Genomic DNA, 19,231 nt, shown 5'->3' with positions numbered 1-19,231 from the left:
AACTTGGTGCAGGGAAAGTGACGCAACAAAACCAGCACTGAACAAAGGAACTAGACCAACTAATATACCGAGGGATAACAAAGGGTAAGTAATCAAAGAAACAGGGAACAGGTGTGACAAGGACGCAGGGAGGTCGAAGGGACAGGTGGAACTAATATACAATAAAGAGAAACATAGACCTAAGCAAAACTATAGATAAAATAACCAAAAGCATAAGAAATCCAGAATAACCAAGAACTAAAGGAAACAGAGAAACTGGAGGGAACAGAAGAAGAAGAAGAACAGCAACCTAAGGCCTAAACAAAATAGAAACCATAAGGGAACCCAGACTACAAAAGTAAACAAACCTAAATAAATGCTAAGGGAACAAACTGAGAATGGAAAGGAGGAAACGAGGACTGGAATAAACGTAAACAATAACTAGAGCTTACCTAAAAAGGAAGGCTGAAATTATAGAAACAAAGCTGAGGACTAAACCGAGAGAGAGAGGGAGAGAGAACAAATACCTAACAGAAATACTAAATGAGAAACTAAACTAAAAGAATCCAGGGAGAACAAAGAACCATAATAATAATGATAATAATAGAACCATACAAAGTAAAAAGGAGACAAGCATAAAGAAACTTAAGGGAGGAAAACAATAAAACACCAGGAGGCAGTAAAGGGAGCAAAACAAACTAATAAACCTGATACAAAAACCAAAATAGAAACATCTAGACAAAAATAAACCATCACAAGAGACTATAAAACGAAGTCCAAAAATGTCACACTCTGACATTAAATGTTCATGTTTTATTGTTTCCCGATAGGTGAAGATTTTTTCTTGTCTTGTCAACCTACTGTTTTGCATGAATTGGACATAAAACAACTTTTTATAGTATTTCTTCTATAGAAGATGGAGAGACTTTAAATGATAAAACTGACATTTAAAAGTTTAGGCTTTCAGAGAATTCACGAATAGTTGTTTCTGAAGCACTGAAGTTAATCATGGATTTAATAGGAAAAATATCTTTTTTGTGTCAAAGGGATCCAAGTGGACCACAATATAAAGGGACCCTGGAGAGTTTGCGAAGAAGTCCAGGTCCAGACCTGACGAGGAGTTTCTCAGAACTTTACGAACAACATCTGACTGGAGGAGTAAAGCAGTGTTTCCAAATCAACAGGTGATGCAGCAGATTGTAGCACAGAGGAACGATGCATCAGCAACTGATTTGTTCAAATAATAAAGCTTCAATTGATGTTTTCAATGTACAAGACTATAAAATTATGTTAGAATAAAAAAAGAAACTTGTGTGAGATCATATCCTGGTAATTTTCTGTTTGATCAATAAAAAAAGTTGTTTGGTACCCATCTGTGCCCTTGTCAACCTGCGTCCAACCCAAACCGCCCCCTGTGCCCGACCCGACCCCTCCTCCAGCTCTCTATTGTCTGCTCCCCACCTTCTCACCTACAGCTTAACAGCTGGGTGGAAACCTTGTTTCTCATCTGTTCTGGTATTTCTATAGATTGGGGCATCAAGTGTTGCTTTGTGAGTTCCTTTAGCCTACTTCATGTTGTCTGTCAGGTTCTGTTGAAGTGATTTCTGGGTTTTAGGCTTGGGTATGGTTATTAAAAGTGAACCAAACAAAATGTGGTTGATCACAGATGATTTTTGTTAAACATGGGGAAGGTTTATCTTCTCTCATGGATGTTTTTACCTGAATAAATGAAATCATCATATGAGAAACCACTTTTTATATTCACTCTGGTTATCTTTGTCTGGTATTATTATTTATTCAATGATCTGAAACATTTAAGTGGGACAAAAAAACAGAAGACATCTGCAAAGGGTAAATATCACATGGACAAAAAGTGATTTTGACCACTGAATGTGGGCAAAGCGTGAGTTCAACATCTCATAAAGAGGAGATCAAAAAGTCTCCAAACCAATCTTAAACAACAACCTAACAGGAATATTTGTATTTGAGCTGATGGACACCAACAGGACGCAGTTCAGTGGTGCTGTTACTTCATTTAGAATGAGAAGAAATACATTTCAAATTTTCTCCACAAGACAAGGGTCACACTGTACAAGGATAGTTAATAATTTCCCATGGTCCCTTTCACTGCTGCTCCATTGTCTGATTTCAGTGAAAATCAAATCAATCATTAAAATGAAATAGGGTTGCACAATTTCCAGGCCATTGTTTCTGTAATTACAGGTTTTAATTTAATATAACGTGAAATCTCTAGCTGCGTGCCCCTTTGCTACAATGGAGTAATCCATCCACCCACCGGCTCATTCACGGCTCTGACAGAAAGCGCTGGTTCCCGGCCCACCAGCCTGAGGAGAATCGATTGGTTCTGGCTGGGAAGAAGAAGGAAGATCACACTGAAGGATTTGCAAAAAGGCAGCTCACCACACACACACACACACACACACGCGCGCACACACACGCGCACACACGCACACACACACACACACACACACACACACACACACACACACACACACACACACACACACACACGCACACACACACACACACACGCACACACACACACACACACACGCACACACACACACACACACAAACACACACACACACACACACACGCGCGCACACGCACACACACACACACGCACACACACACACACACACACACACACACACACACACACACACACACCTTTGTATTTTCCACTCTTATAAGGACTTTGGATTGACTTCCATTCATTTCAGTAACTACATTTTTACCTAAGCCAACACTTCCCCTAGACACCAGTATATTCCTACTCCTATCCTTAACTAAAACTAAATCCACACCATAACCCTAACTTCCAACCCTAAATGTGGGAGTCTGCTGCATTGGGCCCAAGCTTTGGTTCCTTTAAGGCCCTTCGGTTTTCAGAAGGTTGATGAATATACCTGACAAGGTCCTGAATAAGCAATATAAACGAGGCAACACACGCAAACACACACACACTTGTGTGTGTGTGTTTGCGTGTGGGGCTGTAGCATGGAGTCAGAACCAGAAACATGCTCACAGGAATGCAAATCAGATCCATCCTTCCAGACTCCAAGAAACCTAAAGTATCATTTAATCTCTGCAGCTTGAAGCAAATTAAATGATCTGGAATATCTTGCTACACTGAATTTACACTTCTGAAAGTCATCTTCCCAAATCCTCTTTTATTCAAACAAATTTTTTATAACCACAAAATGATTTTATTTTTTGGTTCATTCTTGTGGGCATCTTGCAGCATAATCCCTCTGAACAGAAAAGCTTTCAGTTGATTTTTAAACTTGGTGTGAGCGCAGGAGGAACACAATTGGAGAAACTGCAAAACTAAAACCCGAAGGTGCATCTCGGTTACTTAAAATTTAATCAAAAATATAAATTAATTCAGAAAATCAAACTCTAATTTACATTATGGAGATTATATCAATTTATTTCACACACAGAAACCATTTGAATATTAAAACAGAACAATAAAGAAATACGTTTTAATACAAAAAGTTTTGATGACATGGCTGACACAATCATGGGAAAGACTGCTGACTTGACGGTTGTCCAGCAGACACCGAGGGTCTGCTGTTGTTCACAGAGTGCGGTATTCATTTGTACCTTTAATGGAGTGCTGAGTGGAAGTTTGAACATCCTTCCTCCTGCAGATGTTTCCAACTCAAGTCCAATTTATGTCATAATGGGGTTTTCTTAGACTCTGAGGTACACAACCACGAGGACAAAGACAACGTTTTACAGTTAATTTAGAAACACAGATAAAGGTTGGACTGGAACCAGGACTGGATCTGGCGGACAAACGCGGGGTCTCTAGGGGTTGAGTTCTTGGAAAGACCGGGGGAGAAATAAGTCCTTCTCCATGGTGGCTTGAGGCTGACAGGCTGTGAACAGTTTTCGGAAGATTAAGTGCTTTGTTTCTTCTCTTCCAGGAAACTCCACTATGGTTGGAGAGTTAAACATTGGAGGGTGGACTTGCAGGTTGATGGGTGGTTCTCAGATGGCTCCTGAGAAGTTGGGCTTGGAGTTGGAAGCAAAGAGGAGGCTCAGGGCTGAGGTGTCGAGGCTGGAGTTCCCAAACTCCTCCGAACATGATACGAGTGAAAACGGAGACCAGAAAGTTTCCACGACTTCCTTTAGCGAAGGGTGATCTGCAAGGCAGGGGGAGAAAAACAAGGAGATCAGAGTAACTGCTTAGAAGCAGCACTGCAGAGAAGCAGAGGTCTTGCTGTTACCACACCAAGTGAGAAAACGAGCTGATGCCTCCCTCTGGGTTTCCATTCCATAAGAAGCACAGCTGATTGCTCTCGAGCAACACCTGTGCAGCAGCACCTGCCAGTCACACCCTGCACAGAGAGAACACAACACACAAACATGCAGCCTGCACACAAACCACCGTGGATATGACAATTTATTTATAAAGCACATTTAAAAAACAGCAAGTTTTCCCAAAGAGAAATAAAGAAATAAAACCAAGATGTTGTTGTGATTATGAATATGAATATATCATGTAATATTAATACTTTAATATTTTATCAAATAATATTTGGGTCTGTTAAGGGTTGTCCTGTGAATACCAGCCCAGTAAGGCGATGGTATTAGGACAAAATAGAAAGGTGTGAGACGAGCTCTGACATTATTGAACAGCATAAACTCTGCACATATATGGAATAAATTCACACAATTTCTTAAAATACAAGAATTTATTAACAAAAATAAGTCAACTCAAAGTCAAACATATTTCAATCAACAAACTCTTTACTATGCTAAAACAATCCAACTAAACTACCAAGCAGAATTAAAGAATACGGAAGATTAATGGGCTACGTACAATATAAACAAGTTGATTAAAGATGATTAAAATCATGACCAAAAAGAGTGATGCAACATTACCATGCAATGTTTATGTGTGAGTTAGGTTGAATGTATATATATATATATATATATATATTATCACTCACATGCAGATGTGACTCAGTGTTCTGGAACAGTCTGTACTGAAATTGTTACTTTGGTCTATATGCAACTGCTTCTGTATCTACTCCCTTGCTGAGAGTCTCTAAATGTCATACACACTCCCTTTTTGTAACCTAAAATGTTTGTTCACTCTTCTGTATAATAAACCCTGACAAGAATCTGCACCTTTGTAGCTTCACACTGCAGCTGGTGTCAGTTATCCTCTCGCAGCAAGTAGAAAGAGTCTCTGTCTCATTTCTGTTTGATTGACTGTGGTTTGACTTGATCACTCATTCCATCCTAACAGTTCGAGAACCAAGGATTATTTTGAAGAATCTGGAAATGGAGTTAAGTTAGTCTTGGAACTAACTTAGGCAATAATTGGTATACCTTCAAACAACCATTCAATTCAATTCAATTCAATTCAATTCAATTCAATTCAAATTTACTTTAATAATCCCAAAGGGAAATTAAATGTTAATGAAATGTAAATGTTCACAATGCAAGATCAGATAAAACATTATTTTAATAAAATAATATTTGAAAGAATGATCTGCTGAATAAAACCAACCTTCTGGATGACTAATTCTCAACGGTGTTTAATTAGCTGCCTTTATTTATTAAAATAATATTTAAAGAAATATTATTAAGGAAATATTAAAATATTTAAGAAAATATTTTGAATAAGAACCAAATCTTTCTGGATAAATAGGTCTTAATGGTGTTTAATTAGTCATCATCTTTAGTAAAATTATATTTAAGGAAATATTATTTCCTAGATTGGAAACTAACAACCTTTCTGGGTAAATGATCTTCAGCTGACTCATAAAGTGGGAGAGAACGTGTTCTTAGCCATCAGCTTATAGCTGTTAGGATCTGCCATTTTGGACTTTGTTGTGGTTTTGTATTTGTTTACTTTTCAGCTAGATGTTTCTATTTCTTTCAGGTTTGTGGTCATGTTTGTTTATTTCCTTCTGTTTCCTGGTGTTAGTTTTGTTCTCTCTCCTGCCTCCTAGTTTTAGTAGTTCTTTGTCCCCTCGCCCATAGTTCCCTTGGTAGTTGCTTCCTCATTTATTTATTACTAAGAATGGTTATCTCCCCTTATTATTATTATTATTATTAGAACAATTCTCTTTGCTTCTTTGGGTTTTCTAGTTTAGTTCCCGTTTAGTGTCTCTGTGTTTGTTAATGGTTAGGTTATTTGTTATTGCTGCACTCTTTTAGTTTATTACTTTCTTTTCCCTGTTACTCCTCTTGTCATTAGTTTCCCCTTCAGTTTTTTACTCAGTGTTCGTCTCCCTTTATGTTTGTAGTTCTTCCCAACCTTATCCCTAGATTAGTCCCCCCTGTTTTTATTGTTTCAGTTTCTTCCATAGGTTAGCTTGTAGTTATTGTTTGCCACTATACTTTGTTCCACTTATTGTTTGCATTTATTCTAGTCTTCGCTTTCTCTGCTCCCTTCCCAGTTAGTTTCTGTCAGTGTTTGTTTGGGTTTGTTTACTTTTGCAGTTAGGGTTTCCTTTATGGTTTCTTTTGTTAATTTTTATTCGCCAGGTTCTTATATCTGAGGTTGTTATAGTTTGCTTAGGTCTGTTTCTCTGAGTTTGTTAATTAGTCCCTTCTCCCATGGTTTAGTCTTTGTATTAGTTTCACCTGTCCTTCAGCCTCCCTGCTTCCCATGTCACACCTGTCCCTAGTTCTATTGATTACCTGTCTTTTGTTCCACATTGATTACCCTCTGTATATTAGCTGGTCTGTTTTCCTTGTTCCTCGCTGGTTTGTTTGCGCCTACTTCCCGTTATTGTTTCTTGTACTCCGTTTGACCTGGATTCCTGTAAATCCTTCTGTTATACCCTGCCTGCCTGTCTCCTGCTTTGCCAGATATTGGATCTTAAATTAATCATCGTTCTGCTCGCCATGTCGTCTCCTCACCTGTCTCTGCACTATGACAATACCTTTTCATCAGAATCAAACACATACCTTTAAAATACCACTAATAAAAGGGTTGAAATGCATAAGCGTTGATGGCGTGTTATGGCCAATCTGTGTTTAAAAACCGCCCTTTAAATAAGGTTTGTCTTAACTTTGAAATCACAACACAGAACACATCCTTAGCTGAGTGCTAGTCTGCTAGCATTTACTGAGTTTCTCAACACAAACAAAAACAAACGTCATTAAATGAACATTATTGAGATTATTTATCTCTAAACTAGTCTTCTCTGCCCAAACACTACCTCTTACGTGAACCGTGCTGAGGAGAAGTTGTCCTGAGTGTTGAGGAAAACATCCACATGTGGCTAAACAAAGGGTTACTTGCAGCTGTGGGGTGGGGCGGCTCGTTCTACTGGCCCGGCAGAACCGTATGACAAAGGCACATTTGACTCCTTGAGTGGCCGAAATGCGGCCGGGTAACTCTCGCTATGATGCGGTCCCGGCCTTCTTTTCCAGGCCGTGGGGGAAATCTGCTTTGATTAGGGCTGCTTCTGGAGGCCTCAGAAGAAAAGCCGAGTCAAGTTTGTCTCATTACACCCTTTACATGAATGAATGCCAGATACTCGAACAGCAAATCATTACTTAACTTTGTTGCATGTGATCGTAGTCACTCTGGATCCAGTTTTAAGAGTTATGTCTGCTTGCCAGCAACAGACATTAGAAGAGATCTGTTTGTTGGAACGTGGGTTTTTATTCAAACAGTGACGTTCCGGAAAGTCCGCTCTTACTCTCTTCTTTCTTCTGTTCCTGGCTGCGCTGGAAGTAGGTTCCTGTGTTTAATTTTGAAAGTAAACTTCCAGAAAAGTTCTTACTGGCCTTTAATGTTGTAATCCATGGCTGGACCCAACAACATAAAACAGATCCGCTCGAACCCCTCGAGTTTCTGTCTTGTTTTTAGGAGAACCACAAGCAGCTGGTTGGTCCTAAGGAAGGAAGATCAGGCTGGAGTAAACCAGAGGTTTGGAGGAGCAGGAACATTAAGGCAGTCTTATGCCAACATTAGGGCTATATAATGAATTTCCAACCAGATCAACAATCCTGCCATTTACAGGATGTATAGGGAGTCCCTTTTGAAAGAAAGGTTTGTCTAAAAATTCACTGACTTCACATCTAATTGATTCTAAAACACACAGAAATCACAGAAAAGTCTTATTGTTTATTATATTTTCTATAATAAATGAGAATTTTAGTCCAAATCAGCTGTTATCCTTTTCAACCCTAAGCCTATTTTAGTTATCTGCTTAAAAATAAAAATGTGTATATTTCTGCAACCACAAGGTCTATTTGAATACTTTTGGTATCTTAGTAGAGGGAACTCTTTTGTTAGGATGGGTTAATATCACTTTACTATATTTGTTACTGGAAAAAAGGTTTGTTCCCCTGAAAACACTTCATTAGGATGAATATTCCTTTGAGAATGATTCTAATGAATCTCTAAACCTTGATCAAATCATAGTATAATATGTTAACATTATCTCTGCCAAAAGGTATCTTCAAAAAGTAAAGCAGAAGTAAAATACAGAGATTTTAATTTAAAAACAGTTCCGGCGAGGTTTCAAAACAGTGCTTTTTGAACTTTTACAAGAGCACATATTTCAGTTGTACATCACTACTGATGTTCAGTACACCCACACACAATATTTTTAGCATTTTTGACAGTCCAGCGAAAACCAAACAATTTGCGTCATGTGTCATCTCCACAACCGATTGGTCGATTTGAGTGAATGACCGTTTATTGGAACAGTTAGAGCCAATACTTAGCTGCACTTCTCTAATGCCTGTTGGTGAATTATTTGAGTCCAACACAAAGACATAAGACTAACAGCAAATACTGTTGTTTACCAACAAACATTTATTTTCATGTTTAAAACAGCAACTGTTGGACAAATTTCTCAGGTGTTGTTTGTCGAAGCATTTTCTGTTTTTGTTCTCTGGCTCCTGTTTGTCTGATGCTTTGGTGCAGAGCGTTTTGACACATATTGTTAGAATCTGGGGAGTCTCAGCATTTGTTTCATTGGTATTTAGTTCATTCAGCATAAAGTTTTAGAGCAGCAGAGCCAGAAATGTGACCGGGTGGGGGTGACATGGAGGCGATTTCTGCCATTTATTTTTTTTGTTATGCGAGTTGTAAAAATGGATTAGATGGTCCTGTAGCCCAGGGGGTCTGGTCAATCACGCATTGTTTCACACTATGTTTGCTATATGTTCCTAAAATTGGGGAACCCCAGGGTTTCAGTACAATTTCTTTGCAGGTTGGCAACAACATTTATGTTGAAAAAGTTCAAACTTAAAATGAGTTTTTCCTGCCACCACCCACATCCATCAGCCAAAAACCAGCTCACTGCTTGTTCTACACATTAACGTGTTTCTGAACCTGAATGTCATGACAGCATAGTGACGGTGAAGTTCAGTCGCTCTGGGAAACTGGGATAGCTGGAGGAATTATATTGTGTTTAATTTATTGATCACAGTCAGCTTGATGTGTGTGATTTTGCATTGACGGTGCAACTCTCAGATGGCGCTTAATGTGGTGTTTTCAGTCAGTAACAAGAACACAGCTGTGCTGCTTCATCAGCTATGCTGAGGGAGGGAGAGCGAGCTAGGACCCTGACAAATCAGCTCCAAATAACAAGACTAATTTGATTTTTCATTTCTGGCAGGGAAAGAGACACATTTTCCAGCCAAAAATGTGAAATAGGAACATTCATTCGTTAGCATGAAATTTAACTTTTGGAGGAATCTGGAGTTGTTATCAGTGCTCTGGTGGGAGGAGGCTGCTTTGATGAAAACAGCTGCCCAGGTTGTGCAAAATGAGTAAAAGCTCACCCTGACTGACACCCAGGATAGATGGTTTCCAGAGCAGGTGGATCTCCAACGCATCCATGCTTACAGTTCTCCAACCCTCTGCTAATGAACACAGAGGAGCACAGAGAACATCAGGAGCAAATGGAAAGGGAACCAAGCAGAGCCAGAATGAGGAACGAGACAGAGAGGAAACCGGTTTAGGATTTAGACAGTTTGCTTCTTAATAATAACATTTACAGTTGGGGTTTAAAGAAATGTACACCAGGATGATGTTTCCAGTGTCCTCCTAGATCCAGTCCCTCAGAAGTGTCCCCTCATTCATAGACATCTACTCTCTGGTGATGTTGTAACTTCTATCCACTATGTAATGCAGCCCCACCCAACAAACTCCATTAAATATAGTCTATTTTTATAGCATCAATTCATATCACATGTCATCTCAAGGTACTTTTCAGAAAAGTCAATCTAATCATTCAGACAGATTCCAAATCAAGTAGATCCATTCCAGATTCAGTTTATTATTTAAACTGGTTAAAGAGTTTCTCTCTAAGGAAACCCAGCAGATTGCATCAAGTCAGTGACTTGTAGCATTCACTCCTCCTGGATGAGCATGTAGAGACAGTGGAGAGGAAAATTCCCCTTTAACAGGAAGAAACTAAATTATTAATTAAATTATTCCGACACCTTGAGACTGCCTCTTTCTTGCTTAAAGTTGGCTCTTCTAACACCAAACACAACCAAAACCCTGACACTGACCGTGTCAGTACCGAGTGCATTTATTATACAGCGTGTGGACATGCTTGTCATTGGGCCCACACATCTGTATCAAAAATCCTAAACTTAATCAAATTATGAGTTTCACTTCTTGAATTGAATTAATGAAGTTAATTTAACTCTGATAATATTCTAATTTATTGAGGTACATCTATAGAACATAAATAACAAACTGTCCTTAAGGGTGCAGTTATTTTTATTCGAGAGCCTTTTTCCTTCCACCTAACTTTTTTATTATGCTTACATACAGCATTCTGTGGCAGTTACCTCTTTTGGCTCACCCTAGTTGTGGAGGGTGTCAGTGACTCGCTGATGGACAACTGTTCAATCAGCAGCCCCCTATGTGAGTGTGTGGACCATACCATAACATTGCTGTGTGAAAATCCTTTTTTATTTGTCTGCAGGCAGTTTAAAATGGTCAAGAGGCACCAGCAAGACTTCCAACAACTGTGAGACTCCACAGATTGGACAAACAGGTGATGAATATAAACCTGGTTCTTAAACACACCTTGAACAAGATCTGTTAATTTTATTTCTGTTAAATGCAAATAAAAAAAATTACTTTTGCTCAGTGAGTTAGACTTTAAAGACCATAATTTCCCAAAGAATGTTGTCTTCTTTGCAGAAAGGAGATAAGCTTGCTACATATTCACCCTCTGTAGATGTGAATGTTAAATCGTAGCAGATGGCTATCTTAGCCTTTTAGCTGGATGAGTCAGCAAGGAGCAGTGAATCCTGTGGAAGTCACAGACTCACAGATAATAAAACGATGAGTCATGGAGTCTTCTTGGCTTCATGTGTAAGTAGGTGGAGAAATATGATTGCTGTATTCAGTCTGCTTACAGTTGTGATTAGTGACTAAATCTAACATGACACATCATGAGAGCTTTAGGTATTTTTGTTCTTTAACGAGCCGGCCTTCTGAATAAATACTTACTGACAGTTTAATGGGAATATTTTGATTGTTGTTTCATTTGGTTTTTTGTGTATTTTGTTCTGTTTCCTCGACTTATCTCTCTAAGTTTTAAATTGATCTCCAACTTTGTTTTAAACCGTTTAAGATCCTTTTTTCTTGCTCTGTGTGTTTTATTTTAATACTTTCATTAATTAGATTAAATGATCTTGAGCTTGTTCTGGGACTTAATGATTATTTTTAAAATATAACTTGTAGGTTCATGCTAAAATGTTTTTAAACAACCTAAATATGACTTTCTCAACCTAATAAAATATTTATACTTAATAAAACACTTAACACAGTAAAATATTTTTTAGTACTATGAAGTTATTCTCAAGCCAAGAAAACTTATTAAGCTCAGCTGTTGCTCCTTCCAACTTTATGATATTGTGATTCTGTTGATTCTTGAAGAAGCTGAGGATTCATTTCTTTAGGAATTTATAACTACATTCGTGCTGTTTGATTGAATGTTTTTGTGTTATGATGTTTTATCTTTACTTTTATGTCCTTCTGTTTCTTCTTTTGTCTTTCTGTCTTTGTCACATGTGTATTTTATATATTTCTGAGTACTTAATGGTTCTTGACCTAAGAATGCGTCTGTCTGTTATTTAATTCTTTCCACTCTTCCATGAAGGACAGATTTGTAAGGAAAACCACTTATAACTGTCCTGTGGACAAATTGTCCCACTTGAAAGGAGAATCTCTGCAGCTCCTCCAGAGTTTCCATGGGCCTATTAGCTGCTTCTCTGATTGATGCTCTTGCCCGTTCTGTCTGTTTAGGTGGACTTCCATGTCCTGGTCGGTCTGCAGTTGGTCCATCCTCTCTCCATGTTCATATGATGGATTAAATGGGTGGAATCTGTTTATAAGTAGGTCACTTCTGAAGGCATTTGGTTGCACTAGATTTTATGGGGAGGCATCGGTGGAAAGGGGCTGAACACAGATACACGGCACATTTTTAAAGTTTTTATTTGAACAAATGTTGAAATATTTTCTCTCCATCTCACAGTTCCGCTGTCTCATAAAATCCCACTAAAACACACTGAAGTTTGCGGTTGTAATGGGATGAACCGTGGATATTTATTTATATCATATTTCATGTAGGTGATATGTGTTGTTTTTTTTTATCTTTGTGTGGATTCTGTAGAACCGTTGATGATTTAAAATGTAATATTTTTCATATTTTTAATCATTTTCATATCTAAATACCTGTGTTTTTTCATCAATAGAAAATGCTTCAGTTTCCTGAATTCTTCTGTTTCTTTCAGGGATATTCGTCACATTTTAGAAACTATTTTTATGTATTTTGTTCCTAGCAGAACTCTTCTAGTCCTGGTTCTGTTCTGTTCCTGTCCTCTGTTTGCTCACTAGTTTGGTCCTCTGCAAAGCACATTATGTTGCTGAATATTGGTATATACATTTTTAAAAAGCAGCATTTTATTATTTTATTACATAAAAAAGAGAAAAATGTCAGCTAATTAAACAAATCCTTCTATTTTAACAGACACTGGATAATATTTTATGGAAGTGATAAAAAAAACTATATATATATATAAAAAAAAAATTTTTGTTATATTAATTTTATTCTTTTTTTCTTTTTTAACTTAAACATTTTTTGTTTGCTTGAATTTTTTATGTAAAAACATGAAACGTTTCTACAGAAACCTTTTTCTTCGTATCTCAGAAGCAAATGTCTGAGGTGGTGGAATTTGCCTGTAGAGGTTGTATTGATCTTTTGGTTCATTCCTGCTGAATCAGGAGTCTTCTCACACACCAAGAAGTGTTTCGCTCATTCTTAGACTGCAATCAGCCTAAAGGTCACCAAGTCTGCAGGACCAACAGCAGCCTTGGGAACAAATACTTCCGAGCTGTGCGGGTCGATAGGATCTCCGTCGGTCTCAACTGTCTCAGCTCATTTTTTCTTCAACCTGAAAGCAGGAAGTTTTTACAGGTATTTTTTAATATTTTATGACTTTGCTGTTGCAATTTTATTTCGGTTTATTTAATAGCTTTCGTATCTCAATCAAATGGAGACTTGAGCTCCCTAAAAAACAAGTAACATAATCTTATTTCATACATTCACACATTCAAGATGGCGCCGACAATGGCCGCCTCGGAGCTTCGCTCTCTCTTTGTTTTTGTATTTTGTGTGTTTTTATGTTTTTCGAGCCACAATCCTGTGGTCTCATTCAGTAGAGAGGAACTTCTCAACATCAGAGAGTCCTCTCTTGGGTTTTTTTCACCATCTTTCATTGATCCGAGGTTCACTGAGCTTCTGACGAGTGGAGCAGCGGCTCTAAATGGGATTCTGCGCCGAAAACGGCGGAGGGGAAAACGTGCTGGCACGCTGGTAAAGCTCCGCCAAAGAGGACTTCGCACACCGCTGCCTTCAATCCACCTGGCAAATGTCCGCTCTCTCAACAACAAGATGGACGAGCTGCTTCTCCTCACCGGTAAAAACACGGACCTCCGCGGATCAGCGGTTCTCTGCTTCACCGAGACATGACTGAGTGAAAACATCCCGGACCGCGCACTGCTGATGCCGGACTTCCAGCTGTTCAGAGCGGATGGCAGCGCGGAGCTATCGGGGAAGAAGCGAGGAGGCAGAATCTGCTTTTATATAAATGTAGGTTGGTGCAGAGACGTAAAAGTGCTGGAAAAACATGTAGTCCGGATCTGGAGTCATTTCCCATAAACTGTAAACCGTTTTATTCACTGAGAGAGTTTTCCTCGTTTATAATAATTGGCTCATATTTTCCACCTCATGGCTGCACTTCTGCCGCAGAAAAACATCTTGCTGAGCTGATTACAGACCTGAAGAAAAAATACACGGACTCTTTCATCATAATACTGGGAGATTTTAACAGAGCAAACCTCTCAAATGAACTCCCCAATTACAGACAACATATTAAGTGTCCCACCAGAGACAAAAACACACTGGACCATTGCTACACAGCTTTAAAGGACTCATATCATGCTGTTACCAGGGCTGCTCTGGGTTTTTCGGATCATTATCTAATCCACCTCATCCCAACCTACAGACAGAGACTAAGAGCTTCCAAACCCAAGGTTCACACTGTTAAGAAGTGGACTGAGGAATCAAAGCAGATGCTACAGGGCTGCTTTGAATGCACAGACTGGACTGTTTTTGAAACTTCAGCCACTGACCTAAACCAACTAACTGACGTGGTGACATCATACATCAGTTTCTGTGAGGACATGTGTGTGCAGACCAAGACCTTCTGCACCTTTGGGAACAACAAGCCATGGTTTACTCCACACCTCAGGAATCTGCGCAGGGAAAAGGAAGAAGCTCACAGCAGTGGAGATTGGGCGCAGTACAGGCAGGCCAGGAACAAACTAACAAAAAGATATCATGCAAAGATTTCAGAGCTGGCCAGAAATTACCACGGAGGCAAAAACACTCAGGCGCCAAGGTGTTGGCAACCTTCCTTTATATGCTTCCCAGCTGATAAGTAGATGCACAACACCTGTCGCCTCAGGTACACTCCTACTGGCGGCACCTAGTGTCGAAAAGGTGTAAGCAGCAGGCAGCAGAACTCCAAATCCTGACAATCTGCTTGTTGTTTTGTATCATCCACTGGGCCCTTACTTTCAATTTTTAGATCAGTTCTCAGACTTCTTATCTGATTTGGTTTTAAATACAGATAGGGTCATTATAGTGCGGGATTTTAACATTCATGTTGACACTGAAAGTAATAGCCTAAATATAGCCTTTAATGCTATCCTAGACTCAATTGGCTTTGCTCAAAATATCTGCAGACCCGCCCACTCCTGTATTCATGCTTTGGACCTTGTCCGACCATTTTTAATGACTTCTGCATTTGATCTAACCAGGTACTCTAGTGGATCTTTAGCCACTATTTCTTGTTTCACAGAACATCACTTCAGAGGACAGCAGCCGGATTTCTACCCCTTTACAAACTACTGCTCTTGTTCATAGTGTTACTTCCTCATTGTGTGTTGCATTAGACAATCTAGCCCCTTAAAGAAAAAAACTGGCATTCTGGTTTATTTAGGGCTGCATATTTTAAAACAGACCTCTAGGAAACTGGAGCTCTGCACAGCTATAGTAGCTTGAACAGTATTTTATCATTAATAAATGAGAACAAGAATAATGCAGGGTTTCTATTAAGTACAGTCAGCCTATTTACACAGAGTCACAGTCCTGTATTTTCCCTCAGCTCTCAGCAGTGATGACATCATGCAATTCTTTATATATGAAATTGATTTTATTGCAAATAAAATTATTGGCATCCTCCCAACATGGTAACTAGGTCTTCATTTCATGAGGCAGCATTAGAAATAACAGTAGAATGTGATATGTGGTTGGACTAAGAATGACATATCACATTTGTAAATAAAAAAGCAGTGTTTAAAATTTACCTGACGTGGCTTTGAAGGCATGAGGTAAGTTCAGAGTGCCTGATGGATGACAGAGAAGATGACATCGGCTGCCACTCTGGTGTCTGGTGATGGCAGGCAGCAATAACATGTACATGAATGAGAGCTCTGTCCTAGCAGCAGCCTTTCCCACTGCGTCATGTCCTAAAGCAACTTAAATCATGCTGTAACTTACAGAAAAGGACAGCATGGAGTGCATGTGCTGCTTAGAAATCATAAAGCACACCCATGCTGTGTTCTGCATTATGCATGCATGCCACATGTGTATGCATGCATACAAAGTACCTGTGTGGATGCGTTCAGCGTTTTTAAAAGTGTTCTTTTACCTGAACATTTTCCGTAATGAAACATAACATCTTTGCAGGTTTTACAGTTGAAAAATATTACCTATTAAAGGTCATAAGAACTGCAGATTTACAACATACAACAATTTTTGTTTGGTCAAAGCAAGGACATTTGTCAATCTGCCAACCTGCATTAGATGTCAACGCGGACTCAGTGCCTCTGAGAGCAACTGCCCTTTAAGTTCACTCAAAAGTAACTGCGGAATCTTACAATATTTGAGAAAACAGTTTGTTGTGCAGACACACAATAATTTGTTTGCATTGGAATTTATCAAGCTGTAAATGGCACTCATTATTTGGCAAATTTATCTTTAACATGTGACCCCTTACAGGGGCCTTTCAGCCAAAAAAGCTTTCTCACTGAGGTGATGTATCTCGGCATGCCGAATCAATGTCCTACGCTGCTGCTAACTACGATAAATAGAGATACACAAACATATATAAATAAATATATATATATATATATATATATATATATTTATATTTGTATATGTCTGTGTGTATGTACTGATATTTGTGTGTGAACATTCTCAGTATGGAGTCAGGAGGGTGACTTTGTCCAGATTTGTGTTTATGTAGTTCACACTCATACATATGTGTTTTTGTATGGAGGAGAAGCATGACGAAACAAATGTGAATGCCTCTAATCCAGTTTTCCACTTAGGCTGTTATCATCCTTCACCTTGAAATGAGACGGGACATATTCTGACCACCTAAATAAGCTTGAAGAGGAAATCACTGTGACTGTGGAAGCTAATAACTCAGTCAGCTTGAGTTTTAATCGAGACAATAGCGGCATTTCCGATGGGAATAACCACGTTTTATGAGAATTAAATTTAGACGATTACATTAAACCACAACCCTGCTTCCTGGTCTGAACCCTGGGTTGTCAGCATTTTGGAGAACCAATAAATTCATCCAGATTTCTTGAAAGAAGAACTGCTCCATCCAAAGTGGGATGGATGCCGTCTCTCCGGATCAGACCAGGTTTTCCCCAAAACGTTCACTAATTATCAATGTAGCCCACATTGTTTTCTGGACACCACCTAGACAGCCAGTGGTTGAATGACAGCATGCAACTACACATGTCGTTACTGGTCAGATCGGGGAGGGGACCATATATAAATCTTAGCCAAAATAAAAATTATAAATGAGCAGTATATATATATATATATGTATGAACTTCTTTCCCTTAATAAAAGAAACCATTTGAAAACTGCTTTTTATATTTGTTCAGCTTATCTTTGTTTGATGCTAAATTTAGTCTGATGAGCTGAAACATTTAGGTGGGACAAAAATGCAAAAACAGAAGCACAATATAAGGAGGGAGATGCTTTTGCAGGGCACTGTTTGGCATTATAATGGTCAAGAAAAGGAAAATATCCTTTCATAAGAACGTTGCTGGAAAAGAAAAGGTAGGTCATGATTGCCAAACGGTTCACATTTACATGTTTGACTCCAAATCAATTCAGCTCCCAGGCTCTCCGGTTCAATCTTAATTAACAGCAGAGAGATAACATGGAGTGAGTTGCAAATGTGGCCTCCGGGGGCTGATTCATCCATAATGTGCATTAGAATAATTCTCTTTCATAAAAACACAGAATTTCAGCTGATTGGCTTTTGCACTGTCAACCCTTTCATTAGCCCTGCCATACAAATTAAAATGCAGCTTCACAGTGTAAAGGCTCAGGCTGACACAAGTGTATCAGATGAATAAAAGGCGCAGATTTATTCACTTCAATTTCCTTTTTCCATCTAAAAATGGACCAAGTCCATTCTGTCCTCCACTTGAGATATAACCTATTTTAGACCAGTTGTTAAATTTAATCTGATGGAAAACACAGCTGAAGCTCCAAGTACAGTTCCTACAGCTTAGTGAAAATGTACTGAAGTGAGTAAGAAGGAAAAGGCTTTTCTGCTTTATTAAAAACCCGATCACTATAACACAGAAATACATCTAGAGCAGAAATTTACATTTGAAGCTAAATGATCCTAAAGTTATGGTTTTATACATTTAGTAGGGGATCTGTTAAGCACATTTTTATTAGGTTAGATAAATTAAGTTTAATTTTCTTATTGGTTTGTGTGTTTTGGCTGAAAATGAAGATATTGGACCCTGAGTGCAAATGCGAATTATCTGACATTTTATGCTGTTTTTGGAATAATGGCTTCTTCCTCTCTGAGTGTCCTTTCAACCCATGTTGCTACGGGACTCATTTCACTTCGGATAATGACTCTGACCACATTCAGCAGCATCTTCACAAGGTATTTTCACTTTCATCTGAGGATGAGTCCTATATTTCTCACCAGAACCCGTTCATCTCTGGGACACAGAACCCGTGTCCTCCCTGAACAGTTGATGGCTGGACATTCCCATACCGTTTATAACCGATAAACGTGGAACCTTCAGGCATCTGGAAATAGGATGAATAAAACTTGTGGAAGTCTATCAATCTATTCCTGATATCTTGGCTGATTTCTGTTGACCTTTCTAACAAAGCACTAAAACCATCATTCTGAGCAATCTCAGGTGTCATTTTACTTGTTTTAGATGAAAGACGGAGCAAGAGCAATTAAGATCACAGTTACCAGGGTGAAAATAAGCAATTGTCCATGCTCAGATTATCCTCTGAAAGAGCATTTATGTTGCACAAGTAACCAAAGTCAGTTATCTATGCATTAATCTTAATGAAGCATACACCACATGTCTTTATGAGTGGTGTTAACAAATGACTTGTTCTGTAGGAACTGACACAGGTAACGGCTGGGAGCTCATAAATAATGCCTCAGTGATAATTACACAGAGTAATGCAGTTGAACAGTAGCACCAAGGTGATTGTGTCCACATGTTAATGAGTCATAGCCTCCTGGCACCCAATAGTTTGTTTTTACAGCCCAACAAGGAAAAGACTTCACTGTAAGATCCATAACATTACCACACAGGTAGAAATGAGACTGAGACGTTCATGTTGACTG

General features: G+C 38.7%; 1 protein-coding gene and 1 long non-coding RNA gene across 3 annotated transcripts in view; one reads left to right on the top strand and one right to left on the bottom strand.

Annotated features, from left to right (window-relative positions):
* elmod1 (ELMO/CED-12 domain containing 1) overlaps positions 1-1,211 on the top strand; it is a 57,741-nt gene extending 56,530 nt beyond the window's left edge. The window contains exon 12 of the mRNA XM_047379248.1: positions 1,026-1,211. Coding sequence (XP_047235204.1) covers positions 1,026-1,093 — 68 coding nt within the window. The 3' untranslated portion in view covers positions 1,094-1,211. The remainder of the gene's footprint in view (positions 1-1,025) is intronic.
* Positions 1,212-3,460: 2,249 nt separating this feature from the next.
* The window catches only part of LOC124876105, a 36,824-nt gene continuing 21,053 nt past the window's right edge, over positions 3,461-19,231 (bottom strand). The window contains exons 3-6 of one of the 2 annotated variants that reach the window (XR_007040212.1): positions 9,779-9,859; positions 7,195-7,875; positions 4,245-4,350; positions 3,461-4,155 (exon numbers count right to left, since the gene is read on the bottom strand). This is a non-coding gene — a long non-coding RNA (uncharacterized LOC124876105). The remainder of the gene's footprint in view (positions 4,156-4,244; positions 4,351-7,194; positions 7,876-9,778; positions 9,860-19,231) is intronic. The other variant, XR_007040213.1, reaches the window with a different exon arrangement.

Source organism: Girardinichthys multiradiatus, chromosome 11 (assembly GCF_021462225.1).
Source record: "Girardinichthys multiradiatus isolate DD_20200921_A chromosome 11, DD_fGirMul_XY1, whole genome shotgun sequence".
Lineage (NCBI taxonomy): Eukaryota > Metazoa > Chordata > Actinopteri > Cyprinodontiformes > Goodeidae > Girardinichthys > Girardinichthys multiradiatus.
This window is presented reverse-complemented; position numbering and strand designations above follow the sequence as displayed.